General features: G+C 50.9%; 1 protein-coding gene across 5 annotated transcripts in view; it reads right to left on the bottom strand.

Moving 5' to 3' along the window:
- The window catches only part of trim62.1 (tripartite motif containing 62, tandem duplicate 1), a 39,712-nt gene continuing 20,683 nt past the window's right edge, over nucleotides 1–19,029 (bottom strand). For 4 of the 5 annotated variants that reach the window (XM_077005792.1, XM_077005765.1, XM_077005782.1 and 1 more), the window contains exons 3-7: nucleotides 10,660–10,755; nucleotides 8,403–8,659; nucleotides 8,233–8,277; nucleotides 7,634–7,749; nucleotides 1–1,799 (exon numbers count right to left, since the gene is read on the bottom strand). In XM_077005792.1, the coding sequence (XP_076861907.1) occupies nucleotides 1,249–1,799; nucleotides 7,634–7,749; nucleotides 8,233–8,277; nucleotides 8,403–8,659; nucleotides 10,660–10,755 (1,065 nt within the window). In that variant the 3' untranslated portion in view covers nucleotides 1–1,248. The remainder of the gene's footprint in view (nucleotides 1,800–7,633; nucleotides 7,750–8,232; nucleotides 8,278–8,402; nucleotides 8,660–10,659; nucleotides 10,756–19,029) is intronic. The other variant, XM_077005801.1, reaches the window with a different exon arrangement.

Raw genomic sequence — 19,029 nt, 5'->3', positions numbered from 1 at the left:
AACATTTGGAAGCAACTCTATTTAAGGACACACATACACACACACTCAGACACACACACGTATTGTTGCAAGCTTTGGTAGCTGCAAACCCAGGGAACTTCACACAGTTTCTGCCTCACTGGATGTGTTAAAGGTGACATGTAGCCTGCAGCAGTAATCTCACACACTCTACCAACAGCCGTCCTAATGGGACATCCTGTGAAAACGGAGAGGGATGTGGAGACAGAAATGTGGAGAAGCAGAGACTGGATGAATGAATGAAAAATAAATACACACACACAACCCTGGAGGCAGAGAGAGTGAGGTCAGGCTGACCCAGTGAGGCTGACGACTGTGTGTAAAAACACTACCCAGCAGCCCCTGGGGCAGCGTCCTGAATCTCAAACAGGAAGAGAAACTACAGAGAGGGTACGAACGCATCCTAAACAGGTATCATAAACATCCTACACATACACTCCTACCCACACACACACACCTATCCAGGTGAGACTCATCCTACACATAAGAACACCCCCCCCCCCCTCCGCCCCACACACACACACCCACATACACCTCTCCAGGTGAATTTCATTTAGACGCTTGGGCTGTAGTCCTTGCTGTTCAACTGCTGTTCAGTCGTTGATACTGATACCGACCACCTGAGGTGCAGGAGAGTCTCCATGCCATGGTTATCACAGACATGACCAGATCTGAGCACCAGACCAGATCTGAGGAGTCACCAGTAAAGCACAAGATGCAATCTGTGCAAAAAACAATGATAATTCTATATTAATACATCAAAAAGAAGAACAGCGGTACAGTGCTGGACTGCAAAGCCAATTGCACAACGATTGACAGCCGTCTTCGTGTATCAGGCTACAGAACAGAGGAGCTCTCCCCCCTGGCCGGGGCTTGAGAACGGGGCAGGAGGGCGGCGGGGCAGATCAGGTGGCAGCGTGTGCGAGTCGAGGCTTTGTGCGGAGCAGCTGTGCACGCTCGGAGTGTGACGGTGGCTCCACAGGAATGCAAATGACCGGCGCCATGCACGGAGCACACAAGCAGCCTCCTCCGGGGAGCGGCTCCCCCTGCTGGAGAGACGAACCCGCCGCCGCTAACCACGAGAGCCTCGTGTCTCCGGTAGAACCGCTCGCAGCTGTGAGTGCTGTAGAGCAAACAAATCCAAACAAATTTCTTTTTCTTTTTTTTTTTTGCCTTTCCTTTAAAAACAGAAAACCAAAAGCAAAAGTTGAAGGGCGGAGCCACAGGAGTCTAGAGGCGGACGGTGTTGATACGCAGGGGCTGCACGTTCTTGCCGTTGGCGTGACTCTGGCCAGGGCTGAAGTAGGGGAAGAGCTTGGCGGGGAACTTCTCGCGGAAAGTGTAGAGCCAGGACATGTCGTCGGCGTTGTAGAACACCAGCAGGCCTTTGGCGTAGTCCAGGTAGACGCCGACCTTCTCCAGCTTGGTGCGCACGTTGAGGCGGGTCCAGGGCTCGGTGCAGGCGCTGTACTGGTTGCCGTCGTGCATGACGATGCAGTAGAAGCCGCGGCTGGGCTGGATCTGAATGCTCCCCTTGCGGCTCACGGTCTCGTTGGCCACGCCCATCATCCACTGCGTCTTCTCCGACACCATCACCTCCCAGTAGTGCACGCCGGAGCAGAAGCCCTCCGCCCCCAGCACCGACACCTCCACGTCGAAGCGCCGCGGAGACTCCTGCAGCGGCTGCGGGTGCAGGTTGCCATAGGCGACGATGGTGCAGTCGTCGGACAGTATCAGCCGCTGGTGGGCAGTCATGGGGTCCAGCGTCAAGGCGGCAGGCACTGTGGGCACAGTGGAGACAGAAGCACCGTTAGGATCTACACCTGGAGACCCTGCTGCTCATCTACACACTATTACCAGTGTGTCAGCACCAATCAGTCTGCTACATGATTCCAGGCAGAAGCAGCTTTCTGCAGTCCTGCTGGGCACCATTACTTCAGCTTCACCCGCAGAGAGACGGGTGGGGGTTAGTGTTGGGGTTAGTGTTGGGGTTAATGTTGGGGTTAGTGTTGGGGTTAATGTGAGGGGTTAGTGTTGGGGTTAATGTGAGGGGTTAGTGTTGGGGTTAATGTTGGGGTTAGTGTTGGGGTTAGTGTTGGGGTTAATGTGAGGGGTTAATGTGAGGGGTTAGTGTTGGGGTTAGTGTTGGGGTTAATGTGAGGGGTTAATGTGAGGGGTTAGTGTTGGGGTTAGTGTTGGGGTTAGTGCGAGGGGTTAATGTTGGGGTTAGTGTTGGGGTTAGTGTTGGGGTTAGTGTGAGGGGTCAGTGTGAGGGGTCAGTGTGAGGGGTTAATGTTGGGGTTAGTGCGAGGGGTTAATGTTGGGGTTAGTGTGAGGGGTCAGTGTGAGGGGTCAGTGTGAGGGGTTAGTGTGAGGGGTTAGTGTGAGGGGTTAATGTTGGGGTTAGTGTGAGGGGTCAGTGTGAGGGGTCAGTGTGAGGGGTTAGTGTGAGGGGTTAGTGTGAGGGGTTAATGTTGGGGTTAGTGTGAGGGGTCAGTGTTGGGGTTAGTGTGAGGGGTTAATGTTGGGGTTAGTGTGAGGGGTCAGTGTGAGGGGTCAGTGTTGGGGTTAGTGTTGGGGTTAATGTGAGGGGTTAGTGTTGGGGTTAATGTTGGGGTTAGTGTTGGGGTTAATGTTGGGGTTAGTGTGAGGGGTTAGTGTTGGGGTTAATGTGAGGGGTTAGTGTTGGGGTTAATGTGAGGGGTTAGTGTTGGGGTTAATGTTGGGGTTAATGTTGGGGTTAGTGTTGGGGTTAATGTGAGGGGTTAGTGTTGGGGTTAGTGTTGGGGTTAATGTGAGGGGTTAATGTTGGGGTTAGTGTTGGGGTTAGTGCGAGGGGTTAATGTTGGGGTTAGTGTTGGGGTTAGTGTTGGGGTTAGTGTGAGGGGTCAGTGTGAGGGGTCAGTGTGAGGGGTTAATGTTGGGGTTAGTGCGAGGGGTTAATGTTGGGGTTAGTGTGAGGGGTCAGTGTGAGGGGTCAGTGTGAGGGGTTAGTGTGAGGGGTTAGTGTGAGGGGTTAATGTTGGGGTTAGTGTGAGGGGTCAGTGTGAGGGGTCAGTGTGAGGGGTTAGTGTGAGGGGTTAGTGTGAGGGGTTAATGTTGGGGTTAGTGTGAGGGGTCAGTGTTGGGGTTAGTGTGAGGGGTTAATGTTGGGGTTAGTGTGAGGGGTCAGTGTGAGGGGTCAGTGTTGGGGTTAGTGTTGGGGTTAATGTTGGGGTTAGTGTGAGGGGTCAGTGTGAGGGGTCAGTGTTGGGGTTAGTGTTGGGGTTAATGTTGGGGTTAGTGTTGGGGTTAATGTGAGGGGTTAGTGTTGGGGTTAGTGTTGGGGTTAATGTTGGGGTTAGTGTGAGGGGTTAGTGTGAGGGGTTAGTGTTGGGGTTAGTGTGAGGGGTTAGTGTGAGGGGTTAGTGTTGGGGTTAATGTTGGGGTTAGTGTTGGGGTTAATGTTGGGGTTAGTGTGAGGGGTCAGTGTGAGGGGTCAGTGTTGGGGTTAGTGCGAGGGGTTAATGTTGGGGTTAGTGTGAGGGGTCAGTGTTGGGGTTAGTGTGAGGGGTTAATGTTGGGGTTAGTGTGAGGGGTCAGTGTGAGGGGTTAGTGTGAGGGGTTAGTGTGAGGGGTTAATGTTGGGGTTAGTGTGAGGGGTCAGTGTTGGGGTTAGTGCGAGGGGTTAATGTTGGGGTTAGTGTGAGGGGTCAGTGTGAGGGGTCAGTGTGAGGGGTTAATGTTGGGGTTAGTGTGAGGGGTCAGTGTGAGGGGTCAGTGTGAGGGGTTAATGTTGGGGTTAGTGTGAGGGGTCAGTGTGAGGGGTCAGTGTGAGGGGTTAGTGTGAGGGGTTAGTGTGAGGGGTCAGTGTGAGGGGTCAGTGTGAGGGGTCAGTGTGAAGGGATAGTGTGAGGGGTTAGTGTGAGGGGTTAGTGTGAGGGGTTAGTGTGAGGGGTCAGTGTGAGGGGTCAGTGTGAGGGGTCAGTGTGAGGAGTTAGTGTGAGGGGTCAGTGTGAGGGGTCAGTGTGAGGAGTTAGTGTGAGGAGTTAGTGTGAGGGGTTAGTGTGAGGGGTTAGTGTGAGGGGTCAGTGTGAGGGGTCAGTGTGAGGGGTTAGTGTGAGTGGTTAGTCCCGCTGAGCATCTTTACTTCAGCTTCACCCACATACAGATGGGGGTTGGAGCTCCTTGCTGCCAATCAAAAGTGCCGACACAGCTCCCCAGCCCACGCTGCCAAGCAGAAACAATGTAGCTGATGGTGTACACCTCTGCCTGTGGCTCTGGAGACCCAGGCAGAGCGATAATCACTCGCAGATAGACACACACTCCCTCTCATTCCATCTTTGGCTCCCTTCAAACTCGGAGCCAGGAGGGAGCGTGCTACTTTGTATGCCAGCGTCTTTACAACGATGCTCGCCGGTGATGTGGTGGCTAGAGTGCACGGAATGTAAAAAATCTCGACCTTGTGTTGGTGCTTGTGTAAGCATGGCTGAGGCTGAGTAACCCTCATAAGGCCATAAGTGCCAGTTCAGTCCTGCCAGTGCCGGTCCTCGTCCTCGTGGATCCTTCCCATGCATTTCTGTTCAGACGGCCACCTTTAATGTGGCAGGAAACAGCAGCGGCGTCCCCAGTAGCGCTCTCTCCCCGCCAGGGTCGGGCCACACCGAGCTGCACCGTGCAGCCTGGTACTGACTGAGGAATGATAAACAAACCCCTCATCCATCAGCCACTGGGCACCTGGCGAAGGCCGTGTGTGTGTGTGTGTGTGTGTGTGTGGAGGGGGAGGGGGGGTGGTATCTGGGGGTGCTGTGCAGGGGACTACACCAATCTCCGGTCCAAACAGCATGAGCTTCAGAAACAACACGCCATATTTCCCAAGCAATGCCTCGCAATGTGAAGCCACACCACACCGATTCATACAAAATATTTCAGTAATTCCTGGCTAATTCACATATTAGGTGAATTTCTCTGCCATGAATAATGACAACCGGGGAACAACATAGTTGATGTGAGAAAATCTGGAAAACCCTAACCCTAGCTGGAAAAATGCAGCTAATTTCATATGACTTAAGGACAATCACTCAGTCCCCTACTTCACCCTGACCTAGTCCCCTACTTCACCCTGACTCAGTCCCCTACTTCACCCTGACTCAGTCCCCTACTTCACCCTGACTCAGTCCCCCACTTCACCCTGACCTAGTCCCCTACTTCACCCTCACTCAGTCCCCTACTTCACCCTGACCTAGTCCCCCACTTCACCCTGACCTAGTCCCCTACTTCACCCTGACCTAGTCCCCTACTTCACCCTCACTCAGTCCCCTACTTCACCCTGACCTAGTCCCCTACTTCACCCTGACTCAGTCCCCCACTTCACCCTCACTCAGTCCCCCACTTCACCCTCACTCAGTCCCCCACTTCACCCTCACTCAGTCCCCTACTTCACCCTGACTCAGTCCCCTACTTCACCCTGACTCAGTCCCCCACTTCACCCTCACTCAGTCCCCCACTTCACCCTCACTCAGTCCCCTACTTCACCCTGACCCAGTCCCCTACTTCACCCTGACTCAGTCCCCCACTTCACCCTCACTCAGTCCCCCACTTCACCCTGACCTAGTCCCCTACTTCACCCTGACCTAGTCCCCTACTTCACCCTGACCTAGTCCCCCACTTCACCCTGACTCAGTCCCCCACTTCACCCTGACTCAGTCCCCTACTTCACCCTGACTCAGTCCCCTACTTCACCCTGACCTAGTCCCCTACTTCACCCTGACTCAGTCCCCTACTTCACCCTGACTCAGTCCCCTACTTCACCCTGACCTAGTCCCCTACTTCACCCTGACTCAGTCCCCTACTTCACCCTGACTCAGTCCCCTACTTCACCCTGACTCAGTCCCCCACTTCACCCTGACTCAGTCCCCCACTTCACCCTGACTCAGTCCCCTACTTCACCCTCAAATTGGCCCCCCACATGGTCAGCTACTTTACACTATCTCAGTCCACTAATTCCACCCTCTCTCTGTCCACTACTTTACACTATCTCGGTCCACTAATTCCACCCTCTCTCGGTCCACTACTTTACACTCTCTCTGTCCACTACCTTAACCTCTCTCTGTCCACTACTTTACACTCTCTCGGTCCACTACTTTACACTCTCTCGGTCCACTACTTTACACTCTCTCTGTCCACTACCTTAACCTCTCTCTGTCCACTACTTTGCCCTGCGCTGACACTCAGAGAGTATTTGGAGCAAAACAACAGTGGCTTGCTTTCCTGGAGCACGACAGGAAGTCATGCCTGCCAGAGGCACATGGGAAGGGAAAAATTTGCAAAACATTTCCATCCTCACTATTTATAACCACTGCCACAAGCCGAGAGCCTGGAGCCAGGCAGAGCAGAGCACGCTGTCGCTTCTACTCCATGTCATTGGCAGTTTGTGCCACCAGGTAGCCCATAAATATTGTAGTCTCTCTCTCTCTCTCTCTCTCTCTCTCTCTCTCTCTCTCCCTCCCTGTTCCATCTCTCTCCCCTAAATACAGGGAAAGCAAGTTACAGCATTCAGATCCACATAGCCATGCACAGAAGCAGCTGAAGAAAGAGATGGAGGAAGGGAGGGAGAGAGAAAGGGAAGGAGAGAGAGGGGAAGAGACAGAAAGAGAGAGGGAGGCGGAGAGAGAGTGAGAGCCTGTGAGTTAATAACCTTAAAAAACCCTCCCAGTGTGGGAGGGAGGGACTGTCATTACTGAGGTCTGCAGAGACGGAGCTAAACCCACTGTTCCATTTGGCATGTAGTCAGGGGCGGTGGGGGAGGCCCTGGCTTATTTCAGCTACCACAGATGATGCTGAAAGGAAGAGCCGATTGGACAATGTGAGATTTGGCCTGCCAATCACACACTCCCATTCTGCGTGTTTTATTCCTTGCACCGATCTATGCCGACTTCACATGACAGACTGAATGAGTGCCTTGAAGCATGATGTATGTATGTAACCACATAATCCTGCATCAGACTATAGAACATGCACATTTACAGGGAGTGTGGTGGATGTCAGTGGGCACTGAGATTCAAACCAGCAGTGCAGCCATGGAAGGTTCTTGAAACACTGCTCAACTAAACCAAAAAGCTAGTACAAAGACTTGTGATGCTAACGAAAGACTATTGGGGAGGAATAATGAATACGGGCTACAGAAACTTTGATGGAAATGGGTCAGGAGATCACGATTTGCATCCCAGTTTTCATATTTAGGTGACATAATAATTTGTGTGGGATCAAACAATTTCGAGCCTTGGGATTTTTTTTCCGAAATTGACCAGATTCCCTGTCCAACCAGGAACCACGTGTCTCTCATCATTTCTAAGTGTTAGGAACCCAGAAGAATTCCAGAACATGCAGGCATCTTTCTTTCCAAGAATTTATACTGTAACAATCCCCACCCCTCTGCATTTGCAGTGTGATGAAGCTGAAATATCACTATGCTGATGAAACACCGTGACATTTAAAAATGATTAATGCACACCTGGGCCCAGTTTTAGTGTTCCTACAGTCTGAGAGCAGCACAGGAGTCCATGAGAACTCGTGAGAGCTGTGGCTAACCACATCGGACCCCCTGAGGCTGTACAGCGTGGGTCCGTGACATTACCTGGAGAGATATCCTGGAACAAAGACTTCCAGATTGTGTACTGCAGGGGCCCCATGTATTTGGATGTTGGGAAATCTTCATAGGTTAGGGTGGTTTCGTGTATTTTCCCTTTAATTCTGCAGAGACACAAGAAAATATTTCCTCTGTCAAGTTAACTACAAACAGTTCTTGTACTCATAGTGCAATAGGAAAGAAAAATCTCCACTGCTAAACAGGCATGTCTTAGCGAGCTGTGCCTCCCTGCAAAGTCAAAGAGCTCAAGTTCACACACACAGACATGGGTTAGCGATGTTAGCATACGTGCTGGTGCAGGTGACTGTCAGAACATCAACACCTACATTACTGTGTTCATTAACGCATGAGGTCTTCCTCTCCAGCTGTGAGAACAATCCCACAGCTGTTAGCCCTTCTGTCGGTGAAGCTTAATAGCTTTAGCTCAACCAATATTTACCCTTCATTAACCCTCAGCCTATAAAGGCCCACCTGATCCTTGTTATGAGTTTAAATCCTTCATCCTGCTCTTCTCATCCTCATCATCAGTGCTCGCATGCTATGATAACACTGGATTGTGAATTTTAATTTCAAACATCCTGACTTGCCTTGGTAGCTTCCACCAGCAAAACCCTCCACGAATCAGATGTTCTCTGATCAGCGTTTACAAGAGAAGGAGACAAGACGTTACAGACCAGTCACCAAATCTCAAATCTCCCACAGCCCCCGGTCCTGTGGCTCCGCCCCCCCAGCTTCGCCCATCCCTGCCTCCACCCACCTCTCGGACGTGAGGGCCACGCCCTCCAGGAACTCGTGGCGTCCCGTCTCGCCCAGCTTGTCCTGCAGGATCTGGATGCCCTCCTTGACGTCCCGCAGCTGCTGGCTGTAGCGCTGGATCTTGTGCTGGATGTCGGCGAGTGCGCGGGCCGTGTCGGTCTCCAGCTCCTCCAGCATGCTCTTCTGCCGCTCCCGCAGGAACCGGTGCAAACGCTCGAAGGCCTCGCCGATAGTGGCGCGCAGACTCTTCGCTGAAGACTGTGGAGCAGAGTCACATGAGCAGTTACATGACGGAATAATAATAAGATAGCCCTGATAAACCAGGTTGAAGGTGGAGCTGCTGACTGGGGACTCTGCCTCGTCCTCCACGGGGTCAGAAGAGGACAGCCTGGACATTCAGAAAGGCAGAAAAGTGCTGAATACTAAAGAGCCAGGCAAAGAGCCACAATGCTGCATAGGGGAAACGCCACCGAGCTCCGGGAACAAGGGTGTGAAGGACAGACATCCGGGCCGTTGGCCGAGAAAATGAATCATGTCCATTAGAGCATCGAGTACATCACAAGGATGAACAACATGAGGGCTGAACACGGCCCGGAGCATCATGGACCTGTAGCAGCCACTCCCCAGCACACACACGTCCCCCACGCTGCAGCCGCCACGCAGGGTGCACACACACATCTACCCAGTCATGCTTCCTGTCTCACAGAGGCCAGTTACCACTGTACTACTATGGCAAAAAGGACACCACCAACACAAAGCACATGGTCCATGTAGTAGAAACAACATGAATACACAACACTGCAGGAGACATGCACAAAACGCGTATTACAAAACCCCATAACACTGAAGTGTGAGGTGGAGGCCATTAACACACAGTATCACATGTGTTAAGTATCCTATACAGTTTGTATTGCATGGTAGTAGCCTGTGTGCATATGATATTTTGCTTTAAGTTTTCCAAGTTCCAATTAACGTGAAACAGTTAGAGTGAAACAGAAGCAGGAAAGGTGAGTTTCCTTACACACTCACACTGGATCGTTTACCACTGCCATGTTAGCCACAGTTAATCGAGTTTGAAATATGCAGTAACCGAGCCCTGCATGTGCTCTTGGTTCAGTAGCCTTGTGAAAACCCAATGTCTGCTCCTCCTCCGCTTCAAAGCAACCAATGCTAAAAGGGACCCAGTTCTTCTTGGCCACCAGGAAGCTGAAATCCTATTAAGAGCATTTATCTCCCACAGGGGAAGCTGTTCCAGGGGGCAGGGCTGTCCCACCTGCTGAGGCCTGATGGATGAGCAGGACGGAGGTACGCTGCTGAGATGCCAGACTCCCTAAGGACTGCCACCGCTGCAGATAGGCTATTTAAAGTGACCCTGGCCCATGGAGGAGGCTTCCAGCAGATCATTCTCCACAGCACCTGCTAATCAAGACCAGCTCCCTACGGAGACTCACGATCAGAGAAGGAGCGCTGGAATCGGCTCTGGCGTGCTCGAGGTCGAAATTCAAATTCTCACGGGTTGTTCAGCAGGCTTACTCTCTTAGGGTAGTGCTACGGTGTGTATAGCTGGATGATGTGGATATGGATGAGCGAGAGAGCAGACATGTTTAATCAGTTGAAGCTCAAAAGCGAAGAACACACAGAACGGGCCAGTGATGTGTCGCACACCGTCCCTGGAGAAATCACTCTGCTGATTAAAACAAGGTGTTTACACTAAACAGCTACTTGATAAACAATCTGTCTGGAACTTTACTGAGTGACTGAGCAGGTGAGACAGAGAGAGAGAGAGACAGACAGACAAAGAGACTGACTTGTAGACAGCCAGTGTTAGGACGCTGGAGAGACTTGCTGTGAACAGGTAATGAGTGGTCATTTGTCAGCTGTTGCTGGAAGCTCTCCATCTCAGCTCCCACATGGTTCCGGGCTTAAAGAAGTCAATTAAAAGTGAAAAGTAGATGTCGATTCAACATTAACATAGTGCAGGAATTCCTAATCAGACTCCAGGATGGGACCCACTGAACTGAACAAGCATTTTCAAAGGGTTGTTATATGCAGGCTGCCTTAGCCTAGGCTTCCTTATCCAAAGCTGCCTTAACTCTTAACCCTAACCCTTAACCCTTAGATAAATGTGGTTAGTCCATCTGAACCCTCAAAACGGGTTATATAGATTTTATGAACTACAAGAAGATGTCAGGAAAACTCTAAAGCAATCTGCTAGGATCACTAGATGTGTGTGCGTGCGTACGTGTGTGTGTACGTACCTTGGTCTCGGTGAGCTGTCTCTGCAGCAGCTGCAGGGCCTCTGTGTGGCCCCTCTCACTGTCCTGCAGGGCTGTGAGCTGCTCCTTCATCTCCCTCTACAAACACACAGACCCATCATGAACCCACCAGAGAAACGTCAATGCTGGGACACACAGGACCATCATGAACCCACCAGAGAAATGTCAATGTTGGGACACACAGGACCATCATGAACCCACCAGAGAAACGTCAATGTTGGGACACACAGGACCATCATGAACCCACCAGAGAAACGTCAATGCTGGGACACACAGGACCATCATGAACCCACCAGAGAAATGTCAATTTTGGGACACACAGGACCATCATGAACCCACCAGAGAAATGTCAATGTTGGGACACACAGGACCATCATGAACCCACCAGAGAAACGTCAATGCTGGGACACACAGGACCATCATGAACCCACCAGAGAAATGTCAATTTTGGGACACACAGGACCATTATGATCCCACCAGAGAAACGTCAATGTTGGGACACACAGGACCATCATGAACCTACCAGAGAAACATCAATGCTGGGACACACATGACCATCATGAACCTACCAGAGAAACATCAATGCTGGGACACACAGGACCATCATGAACCTACCAGAGAAACATCAATGCTGGGACACACAGGACCATCATGATCCCACCAGAGAAACATCAATGCTGGGACACACAGGACCATCATGATCCCACCAGAGAAACATCAATGTTGGGACACACAGGACCATCATGAACCTACCAGAGAAACATCAATGCTGGGACACACAGGACCATCATGAACCTACCAGAGAAACATCAATGTTGGGACACACAGGACCATCATGAACCTACCAGAGAAACATCAATGCTGGGACACACAGGACCATCATGAACCTACCAGAGAAACATCAATGCTGGGACACACAGGACCATCATAAACCTACCAGAGAAACATCAATGTTGGGACACACAGGACCATCATGAACCTACCAGAGAAACATCAATGCTGGGACACACAGGACCATCATGAACCTACCAGAGAAACATCAGTGCTGGGACACACAGGACCATCATGAACCTACCAGAGAAACATCAATGCTGGGACACACAGGACCATCATGAACCTACCAGAGAAACATCAATGCTGGGACACACAAGACCATCATGAACCTACCAGAGAAACATCAATGCTGGGACACACAGGACCATCATGAACCTACCAGAGAAACATCAATGCTGGGACACACAGGGGTGCCTCCCTCAATCTTCTGGCCACGATTGGCTGAATACAGTTCAGAGAGATCAGCTTCTTCTCCATTCTTTCGTCCAGTCTCAGTTAACATCTTTCTCCATCAGTTCTTCTCATTAGGGGTTTTTGAACCATGTTCCCTGTAGATACCACCCTATAAAATGTCTGATCTATGATTTGCCAGCTTCATCTTTTTCAACCCTCATCTTTGATCACCAGATGTAAGTCACCAGATGTAGTTTAGGTTCATGTTTGAGTTCCAGCACAGTCAGAAATGCTCAGCATGGATGAGAGCGCAGTGCTCACGCTCATGTTGAGGCAAATTTATCACCACAGTCCAGTAATCATTGAATACATACAAACAGGACCAGACCTGCCTAGATGTCGTTTCATCCCGCCAGACCACCATTTACTGCAATGAACACACGCGTGTGTCAACAACACGATTGCTGGTCATCTCAGAAGGAAACAGAGTGCTCTTCTATGTCCTAATGAAGAGCCCTGAACAGCTAACAATATAAACAGGTATTAATATACTGTGTAGTATAGCAAAATACTTGTACTTTGAGATTTATTGTCAGCTCTGACTATAACTAACAATAACAAAGTCTCTTTTTTGTTGGTTAATGCACAATTCAGCTGTGGGGTATCCACGGACTCACGTTTGACTGATATCTAAGTGCAGAACACACTGATGTTAAGTAACTGACATAGCACTGGAGGTAGATATGGGTAGATACGTGTAGATATGGGTAGATACGTGTAGCTACGGGTAGATACGGGAAGGTATGTGTAGCTACAGGTAGATACGGGAAGGTATGTGTAGATGCGGGTAGATATGGGTAGATACGGGTAGATATGGGTAGATACGTGTAGATATGGGTAGCTACTAGGGGTGTGTTTAAAAAATCGATTTTTCAATTCAAATCGATCTTCATTTGAATTATTCGATATCGATTTATTAAACCTGAGATCGATCTTTAGAATTGGCTAATTTTCCCCGCATATGCGTACCGTTTTAACGTCTCACGTTTTATTTTGCGTGACGTGCATTAATTCCACCTTGTAAAGGTGTATGAACCCTGCAAACATGACTTTGTTCGTTGCGCTGAATTCGAGAGGTGCACGACCTCGCGAAGCGACAGGGCACGAGCGGAGCCACCGCGATTACGTCGTTTTCGGTGCGCGGACCCTCACGGCGGTCGCGAGGCGTCAAGTATAAAGCTGTGAAGTTTTCTCAATAGCTGGCAATATTGTTACTGCACAAAGGAGCTGTCTCATTCCTCAACATGTTGATCAGCTCATTTTCTTGCAGAAAAGTTTGACAATCTCCAAGATGTCAGAAAGGAGTCATGAATAAATCTTAGTTTTTGGACCTTAATGTTTACAATATTCAGAACTATGTTCATAAATGTTTTTTTTTTACATACTTAGTTTGCACTTTAAAGGGCTGTTCAAAACCGATTTCAATGCCTTTTCTGGTAAAGGAGCTATGTGGAAGTGTGTGCATTAACTGATATAAAAACACTAATACCACAGTATAAACACTAATATCTTAATACATTTTAATAAAGTTTGAGTGATCCTTGTATGATTACAACATTTCACATTCAAACTACACTTTTTATTGTAACTGAAATTTCCCTGCAAGGATCGATATTGAATCGGATTGAATCAAATATCGAATTGAATCGGGACCTTGTGAATCAGAATCGAATTGGGAAATCAGTGGTGATACCCACCCCTAGTAGCTATGGGTAGATATGTGTAGATACAGGTAGATACGGGTAGATGTGTAGATATGTGTAGATACAGGTAGATATGGGAAGGTATGTGTAGATACGTGTAGATATGGGTGGGTAGACATGTGTAGCTACGGGTAGATATGGGAAGGTATGTGTAGATACAGGTAGATATGGGTGGGTAGATATGTGTAGCTACGGGTAGATATGGGAAGGTGTGTGTAGATACGGGTAGATACGTGTAGATACGGGTCGATACGGGTAGATATGGGAAGGTATGTGTAGATATTGGTAGATACGTGTAGATATGGGTAGGTATGTGTAGATATGGGTAGATACGTGTAGATTCGGGTAAATATGGGTAGACATGGGAAGGTATGTGTAGATATTGGTAGATACGTGTAGATATGAGTAGATATGGGTAGATACGTGTAGATATGGGTAGATATGGGAAGGTATGTGTAGATATGGGTAGATACGTGTAGATATGGGAAGGTATGTGTAGATATGTGTAGATATGGGTAGATATGGTCATCAGGTGGAATATATTAGGCAGCAAGTGAACAGTCAGTTCAGCTTTGACCAGGGCCAGAATGTTAAGACTGAGTAAAAGCATCTTACTGATAGAACAGCTTGAGTGCTCCCAGGATGCAGTGGTTAGTGCCTACACAAAGTGGCCCACAGAACACCAGTGACACGGGCACACAAGGCCCTCTAATATGTGTGGGGGTTAGGGTTTGTGAAGGCTAGGCCATGTGGGGGGTGAAGGCTAGGTTGTGTGGGGGGTGAGAGCTAGCCTATGCGAAAGGTGAAGGCTAGCCTGTGTGGTGGGTGAAGGCTAGGCCGTGTGGTGGGTGATGGCTAGGCCGTGTGGTGGGTGATGGCTAGGCCGTGTGGGGGGTGATGGCTAGGCCGTGTGGGGGGGGTGATGGCTAGGCCGTGTGGGGGGGGGGGGGTGATGGCTAGGCCGTGTGCGTGGGGTGAGGGCTAGGCCGTGTGCGTGGGGTGAGGGCTAGGCCGTGTGCGTGGGGTGAGGGCTAGGCCGTGTGCGGGGTGAGGGCTAGGCCGTGTGTGGGGTGAGGGCTAGGCCGTGTAGGGGGTGAGGGCTAGGCCGTGTGTGGGGTGATGGCTAGGCCGTGTGGGGGGTGATGGCTAGGCCGTGTGTGGGGGGTGATGGCTAGGCCGTGTGTGGGGGGTGATGGCTAGGCCGTGTGGGGGGTGAGGGCTAGGCCGTGTGGGGGGTGAGGGCTAGGCCGTGTGTGGGGGTGATGGCTAGGCCGTGTGTGGGGGTGATGGCTAGGCCGTGTGTGGGGGGTGATGGCTAGGCCGTGTGTGGGGGGTGAGGGCTAGGCCGTGTGTGGGGGGTGAGGGCTAGGCCGTGTGTGTTTGGTGATGGCTAGGCCGTGTGGGGGGTGAGGGCTAGGCCGTGTGTGGGGTGAGGGCTAGGCCGTGTGTGGGGTGAGGGCTAGGCCGTGTGTGGGGTGAGGGCTAGGCCGTGTAGGGGGTGAGGGCTAGGCCGTGTGTGGGGTGATGGCTAGGCCGTGTGGGAGGTGATGGCTAGGCCGTGTGTGGGGGGTGATGGCTAGGCCGTGTGGGGGTGAGGGCTAGGCCGTGTGGGGGGTGAGGGCTAGGCCGTGTGGGGGGTGATGGCTAGGCCGTGTGTGGGGGTGATGGCTAGGCCGTGTGTGGGGGGTGAGGGCTAGGCCGTGTGTGGGGGGTGAGGGCTAGGCCGTGTGGGGGGTGAGGGCTAGGCCGTGTGGGGGGTGAGGGCTAGGACGTGTGTTTGGTGATGGCTAGGCCGTGTGGGGGGTGAGGGCTAGGCCGTGTGTGGGGTGAGGGCTAGGCTGTGTGTGGGGTGAGGGCTAGGCTGTGTGTGGGGTGAGGGCTAGGCTGTGTGTGGGGTGAGGGCTAGGCCGTGTGTGGGGAGAGGGCTAGGCCGTGTGGGGGGAGAACAGTGTAGTGCTAGTGGAGGGTAGGGTACATCCCACCCCTACAGTAGACTTGCAAACATCTGACAATGTTGTGATTGGCCCCATGCCTAAGGGGCCTAAAAATGTACTGGTTAGGTGTGGGCAAAGTATCTGTGTGAAGAAACCATGTCCAGTACATAGCAACTCATCATTGTGCAGTATCATTACAGAACTTTGGAGAACTAGATGGAAAAGGTACTGGCATCACAGAACATCACAGGACCCAACAGCCCCAAACATCTTCTGCAAGAGCGGCTCCATCTAACTCAGGTTGTGCCTTTACCTAGCATGCAACACTAGGTCTTCCAAGGACAAGAGACAGAAAAAATGCTGCATTCCACATTCCTCTCAGGGAACATGGCTATACATTTTAATGAGGAGGAGGGATCAGTTGTTGCCAGGCGTGTGGGGATCTGGCAGGATGAGTGAGGGGGTGTCTGTCACGGAGTGTGCCTGCTGTCTCCACACCTGTGGGGGGGTCTAATCTCCACAACTCGATAAAAACTAAAATGTTGGTCACTAAACATCATGACATTTTTTAAATTACTTTTTGTCAACAAACTATATCCTTCCTCCCAGCTGTGGCCATGGTTACAGATCTGCAGTGATGCGGGACGCTCCGTGAGCGTGTGCAGTGACGCCAGGTGCTCCGTGAGCATGTGCAGTGATGCGGGACGCTCCGTGTGCGGTGACGCCAGGCGCTCCGTGAGCGTGTGCAGTGACGCCAGGCGCTCCGTGAGCGTGTGCAGTGACGCCAGGTGCTCCGTGAGCGTGTGCAGTGACACGGGATAGTCTGTGAGCGTGTGCAGTGACACGGGGTAATCCGTGAGCATCTGCAGTGACGCCGGGCACTCAGTGAGTGTGTGCAGTGACGCGGGGCGCTCCGTGAGCGTGTGCAGTGACGCGGGGGCGCTCCGTGAGCGTGTGCAGTGACGCCGGGCGCTCCGTGAGCGTGTGCAGTGACGCGGGGCGCTCCGTGAGCGTGTGCAGTGACGCGGGGCGCTCCGTGAGCGTGTGCAGTGACGCGGGGGCGCTCCGTGAGCGTGTGCAGTGACGCGGGGGCGCTCCGTGAGCGTGTGCAGTGATGCGGGGCGCTCCGTGAGCATCTGCAGTGACATGGGACGCTCCGTGAACGTGTGCAGTAACAAGGGCGCTCCGTGAGCATCTGTAGTGATGCGGGGCGCTCCGTGAGCATCTGCAGTGACATGGGGTGCTCCGTGAGTGTGTGCAGTGACGCGAGGCGCTCCGTGAGCATCTGCAGTGATGACGGGCGCTCCGTGAGCATCTGCAGTGATGACGGGCGCTCCGTGAGCATCTGCAGTGATGCAGCATGATGAGCTGTAGCGATCCGGGTATGTAGCATGAGCAGCAGAGTGTGGGCATGTGCACAGGCGAAGCTGGCTCCCCATCCCCCATGGCACGGGGCAGAAAGGGGCCACTACAGGGCAATTCTACATCCAGAAAGTAATTTCACCCCGGTGGTCGAGCCTCTGCTCGAACAGTCGCTCCATGGAGCATCTCAGAGGAAAGACGAGATCAAAAATAAATGGGTTGCGCAAAAGGACCTGGGCTCTGGATTTCACAGCGCTGGTCAGGTTTCAGCTCTGCTCAGTAAACACAAAATCTGGGAGACACCTGTCACTCACACTAAGGAAGGTAATGGAGTTTCAAAAGGATACCTATACAATGACGAAATGCAATTCCTGTCTCACCACCAACAATAACTCCCAAAATGTGAAATATATTGACTTAAACAATAACCCTTCACAACATAATATTGCTAAGGCAGAAATGTAACCACCAGGCTCAGCACACGACTGCATGAACCTCATTATTAGCAGGGCTAGGACGCATGTTCTCGTTTATTAGCAGGGCTAGGACACATGTTGTCGTTTATTAGCAGGGCTAGGACACATGTTGTCGTTTATTAGCAGGGCTAGGACACATGTTGTCGTTTATTAGCAGGGCTAGGACACATGTTGTCGTTTATTAGCAGGGCTAGGACACATGTTGTTGTTTATTAGCAGGGCTAGGACACATGTTGTTGTTTATTAGCAGGGCTAGGACACATGTTGTTGTTTATTAGCAGGGCTAGGACACATGTTGTTGTTTATTAGCAGGGCTAGGACACATGTTGTTGTTTATTAGCAGGGCTAGGACACATGTTGTTGTTTATTAGCAGGGCTAGGAGACATGTTCTTGTGTGGACACACTGAAAGGACCTTGTCAGAGTCAGAATTCTGTCACCAGGCAGGAAGACAGCGTGGTAGCTGAACAGGCAGCCCATGGACGCGGTCTTCAGCGTGTCCCATTTTGTCATGTAAATCGCAGCAGGAGGAGCTGTAGGGCCATGGTCTACAGCCTGCGTCCTCAGCGCTCACGAGTCTGACGAAGACACGGTCAGGGGCCAAATCAGGGGTGGCACGAGGCACTCATCCCTCGCCACGGGTCCATGTGAGGAGACGCGGGGAGACATTTCTGGGCTCATCTGAGATGTCAAGAGTGAGAAAAGTGTGAAAAGAGGCTCCATTAATATCAGATGATTGTGTGTAGAGATTAGAGTGTGTAGGGAGTAGAATGTAGAGTGTGTAGGGAGTAGAATGTAGAGTGTGTAGGGAGTAGAGTGTGTAGAGAGCAGTGATGGCCAAGTTACCTTGAAAAAGTAATCCGATTACTGATTACTCCTTTTAAAAGTAACTTCGTTAGATTACAAGTTACTTTAATAGTTACATTCAGCAGCAAAATAAATTTTTCCAATACTCACTTTATTGGAAGTGCATTTTTAACAGTAACAATGTATTGAAGCAGGTTCGGTAACCGAGGCAGAAACTGCTTAATCCAAAAATCGAGAGGAGGGAAACTTGGCGCGCGCAGGCTCCGCCCCCCAGTGTCACTTAAAGGGCAAGACTCACCGTGAGGAGTAGTACTCGCTACAATATCTCCTGACATTACGTTTGTGTAGCTGCGTGGTATTATTTGTAAACGTAATACAAGCGAACTGTTCAGTCAGACAGCTTGTGAAACGAAATACCAATACAATTTCAAGCATTTTAAAGTAGGCGACGTTAGTCAAAATTCCAGCACTTTTCAAACGTGGAACACAAAGCAACATTAAAATTTTTCAGCTAAATGTCCCTTCCCCTGTTTTTGAGGGGTATTTCTTTATACTACCACATATCGTTTCGGGAGGACACTGCAAAAAATGACTTGTAAAACGTGCTCGCGCTTTCACAGGGTCGCGCGCAGCGTGCGGAGTCGAGCGCTACGTTCAGACACAAAAGTAGAACTGACCAAGAAGAAAGCAAAATATATTTTTTTACTAGGGAAAATAAAAATAGTAACGCACAGTTATTTGGATAAGTAACTTTAATCTGATTACTGGGCTGGAAATAGTAGCA

Source organism: Brachyhypopomus gauderio, chromosome 1 (assembly GCF_052324685.1).
Source record: "Brachyhypopomus gauderio isolate BG-103 chromosome 1, BGAUD_0.2, whole genome shotgun sequence".
NCBI classification, from domain to species: Eukaryota; Metazoa; Chordata; class Actinopteri; order Gymnotiformes; family Hypopomidae; genus Brachyhypopomus; species Brachyhypopomus gauderio.
The sequence above is the reverse complement of the archived record's forward strand: the minus strand, read 5'-3'. Positions and strand labels throughout refer to the sequence as shown.